The sequence below is a fragment of the Etheostoma cragini genome, chromosome 24 (genome assembly GCF_013103735.1).
Source record: "Etheostoma cragini isolate CJK2018 chromosome 24, CSU_Ecrag_1.0, whole genome shotgun sequence".
Classification (NCBI taxonomy): Eukaryota; Metazoa; Chordata; class Actinopteri; order Perciformes; family Percidae; genus Etheostoma; species Etheostoma cragini.
The window spans coordinates 121,587-126,886 of NC_048430.1; the positions used below are offsets into that span (position 1 = coordinate 121,587).

The window sequence follows — 5,300 nt, forward strand, 5'->3', positions numbered from 1 at the left end:
TAGTGGTCCCTAATACTGTATCTGAACTCTCTTTATATAGACCTTAGTGGTCCCTAATACTGGATCTGAAGTCTCTTTTATATAGACCTTCATGCCATGGGACCTTTAAAACAAGTGAAAGTCTAAATTAAAACAAACTGCAACCTCCTTTGTATGTTTTTGGGATATTAACGAATCACTTAATCTACATTCTGCATTAAATATGAAGCAGTTATCTGCAGAAAGTGTCTTTTTCTCATTTCACATGTCATTTATTCAAAGAAAGTGAAGTCGTAGGACTCAAAGAAAGACAGAATTGCTCTGAATCTTCTCTCTAAATGGCCAAAAATCTAAATCCTGCTGCTGTCTGTCCCCCATCAGGCCTCCAGAGACTGGATCTCATCCTCTGCCAGGCTAGGTTTCCATCACCCTGACCAGATAGTTTTATCTGGGAATCAATCCCCGGCTCTTATTGAAAGGGTTGTTGTGTGTCCGTGGGGGGGTGCGAGTGTCGCAGAGAGGCCGTGGCGGCATCCATCACACCGCCTCGATCCTTAAATAACGCGAGTTAAGTGACATGATGAGGCGATGAGTGACTCTTTGGATTTCAGGAGTCATTCCTTCAGACTGAGAGCATTGGGGGGGGGGGGGGGGCAGTATGGAGGAGGTGCAGCATTTATCACCTCTGTCATATTACAGTTTTTCCTTGATTTCCTGAGTAAAACTAAGACCAGCATCCTTTCTGTTGATGTACTTCTGAGCAACAGACTTCCGTCCCTGTTCCAGAACCTGGTCTGCTTAGAGCCCAGTGGCCCTCTGACATCTGCACCCATTAAGATTCAGACGCAACCAATCAATCTTACCTCCTCAACCTCCTCTCACACAAACTCATCCTCTCAGATTTCTATCCATTGTAGAGCCTCACAAACCAGTGCTCTCTGAACTGGCTTCCTGGATATGTTCCCTCACATCATGAGCCACAAGTGGGATCCATTTTGAGATGTTGTGTTCAAGTGGTGACACGTGTGCTTTGATTGTATTTGACTTTTGTCACCTGTGCTCACCATTATGCAGCACAGGTGCATCACAATGAAAATGGGTTGGCAGGTTAGTGTCTAAACAGGTGAAACTTGCTTATGGTTTTGCCAAAAGAGTGATTGATTCAATCAGCGGGTTCAAGCAACTGTAACACCAGGTCTCTGAGGAGACCTTTGTGCAGTAGCTTTTGAAAACAACTGACATTTCCACCCAATAAGGTGTGTCTCCTACATTGCTCACCTGTGTGTCCACAGTGTCGCGGTTCTCCAGCCCCAGACTGACGCCCCGGCTGAGCAGGAAGAGGGCTCTGTCCATCTCGCCGCTGTCGGACGCCAGCATCGACCTCCAGACCATGATCCGCACCTCGCCCAACTCGCTGGTGGCCTACATCAACAACTCGCGCTCCAGCTCGGCCGCCAGCAGCTCCTACGGACACCTGTCGGTGGGCGGACTCAGGTAACTCACCTGGAGAGACAACGGGACCCAAACGCAGCGCTCATTGGTGTTTTCCCCACAAATCCTCTGACTTTAGGTGTCATTTTGTCTCATATTCATCTTTAAAAGACCCCCGTATGTCATTGTACCCCCATTGGCTTCCTGACGCTTCGTTCTTTCTCTACTTTCTCCAAATGTTCTTATTCAGTCAGTCTATAGGTTCATATTTTCATATTTTATAGTCATGGTTAATAATTTATCATGATCTACTGCACTGTTCACCTTTGCACTTTCATCATTACACAGAGTCTACAATAGTATCTATCCACACATCCATCCACAAATCCATCGATCCATCCATCCATCTACACATCCATCCATCCATCTACACATCCATCCATCCATCTACATATCCATCCATCCATCTACACATCCATCCACAAATTCATCCATCCATCTACATATCCATCCATCTACACATCCATCCACAAATTCATCGATCCATCTACATATCCATCTATCTACACATCCATCCATCCATCTACACATCCATCCATCCATCTACACATCCATCCACAAATTCATCGATCCATCTACATATCCATCCATCTACACATCCATCCATCCATCTACACATCCATCCACAAATTCATCCATCCATCTACATATCCATCCATCCACATATCCATCCATCCATCTACATATCCATCCATCCATCCACATATCCATCCATCCATCCACATATCCATCCACATATCCATCCATCTACACATCCATCCATCCATCTACATATCCATCCATCCATCCATCTACACATCCATCCATCCATCCATCTACATATCCATCCATCTACACATCCATCCATCCATCCACATATCCATCCATTCATCTACACATCCATCCATCCATCCATGTACATATCCATCGATCTACACATCCATCTACATATCCATCCATCTACACATCCATCCATCCATCCATCTACATATCCATCGATCTACACATCCATCCATCCATCCATCCATCTACATATCCATCCATTCATCTACACATCCATCCATCCATCCATCCATCTACATATCCATCCATTCATCTACACATCCATCCATCCATCCATCTACACATCCATCCATCCACATATCCATCCATCTACACATCCATCCATCTACACATCCATCCATCCACATATCCATCCATTCATCTACACATCCATCCATCCATCCATCTACATATCCATCCATCTACAAATCCATCCATCCACATATCCATCCATCTACACATCCATCCATCTATCCACATAACTATCCATCCATCCATCCTTCCATCCATCTCCTTATGTTCTTCCTCCCCTAACCCCAGTGAAAATGTAAGATCATCATCAATCTGAACCTGTATCTCGCCCTCCGCAGCCCCTCCTTCCCGTTCCCCCACCCCATCAACCCCATGGCCTACCATCAGCTCCTGTCGCAGCAGCGGGTGGGGCTCAGCGCCTTCGGACACACTCCACCCCTCATCCAGCCTCCGCCCTCCTACTCCAGCCGCCAGCCGGGCCTCGGCCTCTCCTCCCTGGCCGCCTCCGCCCGCAACAGCGACCTGCCGTCAAAGGTACAAAGGAAACTTGTTTTTTAGGATCATCTTGCACTCAAATCCGGTCTTTTCTCACGTCAAGATGCAGAGATACTAGTGGAGAGGGGAAATCAGCTACTTCACCACAAGCCTCCAGGTGGCTTTCTGATATTATGATGCTTCTAACATTAGGAAAAAAATCTAAATTCTCCTTCAGAGGATCATCCAGTAAATTATAGAAAACTTGGGACCCTTTATTTTGAAGGACTTCCTGCTCTTTCCTCTTCATGACTGCTTGGGGACATAGGGACGGTGGAGCAAAAGGACATTAGATGTTACCAGGAGTAACAAAAGAAAGGTGGTTTTTGTCTAATATTTTAAATTGTGTATTTGTTTACTTTGTTTTTATTTTATTTATATATTCATTTGTTGTTGTTGTGGTTGGGATGGGGTTAATAGAAGGTTGTCTTGTTACAATGGACACTGTACCTTCTCTAAAACAATACAAATATTTATATAAACAAAGATACAAATATACACATGCATATATTGTGGATTTACATTAGAAACGGGTTAAATTGTCCTGAACTTTCTCCAGACGTTTCAGCCTTTTAGGATTCAAATATAGACACAAATGGAAGATGTGGAGTTTTTAATTAACTCCTACTTTAAAGTGAAAAACTATATTATTAGATTAGATTTTATTGTCGTTACACAGGTACAAGGCAACGAAATGCAGTTTGGGTCTAACCAGAAGTGCAATAGCAGGACATGGAAATATCTTGAATAAATATAGAGATGAAGACTATTATAAACAGAATTTTACAGATAGATTTGTCCTGTGCACCTGTGCCAGTTCACCTTTATGCCCCCACAGGTAACTCCTCCCAGCGCTCATCCATGGGACTAATTTGCAGATTAATTACCAAAACCAACGTGGTACATGAACATAAAGTGTCCAACAGAAGAAGTCTGTGTGTTTCTGGAGCTTTAACATCTCCATGTTCACGTGGTTCAGAGGTTTTAAACTAGTCTAAAAGCTCTTTTTTTAACCCTTGTGTTGTCTTCGGGGTAAAATTTGACCCGTTTTCCAAATTCTTTTCAACCAATATGCCCCAAAAATAACATGAATGATGATCTTTGGTTAATTTAATGATTGCTTTCATTGAATTTGGGCTGTTTTATACAGTTTATAAGCATTTGAAATAGTTTTTCCATGGTTTCCAAACAGAATCCTTGACTATACGTCGTCTGATCTTAACCATAAGGCCAAATAATTCATAATTTCGGCTCTTTTTTTAAACAAAAAAAATGGTATGTCATAAATTAAATGGAAACACAACTCTGAATGTTTTAAAAAAGGGTCAAAAGCATAGAAAAAATGCCGAAATCTTGACCCGGAAGGACAACACAAGGGTTAAAATCCTGTTATTTCTTTGCAGAGTTTGGCTGAAGGGTTTTCCCCCTTTTTTTGGGCTGCAGGCATTTCCCATTAAAACAGCTGTTCAGCCAAAGCTAGAGTTTATCTGCAACTGTTTGTTCTCCCAGTGGATTTTGGTTTCTGCTGTTTTGATTTGCGGTGTCAGCACGGGTAATCAGTGCGTGCAGCGCCCCCTCAGAGGTAAACCTTTAGGAGGGGGACCCCATCATTTACCTGCACCCACACAGGGAGTTTTACCTCTAATTCTCTCATCTGATCCTGAACTCAGACGTGTTTGGGAAAGGCCAACGAGAATAAGTTAGTTATTCCCTAATAAGTTAGTGCTACGTAGTGTTGAAAACGTCAAAAAAGTGACAAACTTTGAAAAGAAAAAACGTCCAAATTGTTGAAAAAAATGGACAAAAACACAAGAAAAAGTTAAAAATCATCAACAAATGTTTCGTTTTTCCCATTTTGACGGGAAGACGACACAAAGGTTTAGGATTTTGGATACTGAATCTTCTCTTCCTCTCCCCAGAACCACGGCGGCGACTCGGCCGTCAGCAGCACGGTGGACCCCATGATCACCAAAAGGTCAAAGGTCAAGACTGAAGCAGAGGGATTGAGGCCGATGACTCCTTGCTCACCGGTATGAAAATAAATAACCCAACCTACACCACAGATTCAAATGAATCTGCATTTAATTTATATGCTCTGCTGCATTTAGAAACAGTCTTTGCAGCTTGGAGTGCAACTCTCGGGGTAATGCAACTCTCGGGGAGTGCAACTCTCGGGGAACGCAACTCTCGGGGAGTGCAACTCACGGGGGAATGCAACTCACGGGGGAATGCAACTCACGGGG

General features: G+C 43.3%; 1 protein-coding gene across 1 annotated transcript in view; it reads left to right on the forward strand.

Moving 5' to 3' along the window:
* Positions 1 to 5,300, forward strand: part of LOC117939650 (zinc finger protein GLI2-like) — a 37,130-nt gene that overhangs the window by 17,156 nt on the left and 14,674 nt on the right. The window contains exons 4-6 of the mRNA XM_034865120.1: positions 1,272 to 1,473; positions 2,862 to 3,057; positions 4,977 to 5,087. Of these exons, the coding sequence (XP_034721011.1) occupies positions 1,272 to 1,473; positions 2,862 to 3,057; positions 4,977 to 5,087 (509 nt within the window). The remainder of the gene's footprint in view (positions 1 to 1,271; positions 1,474 to 2,861; positions 3,058 to 4,976; positions 5,088 to 5,300) is intronic.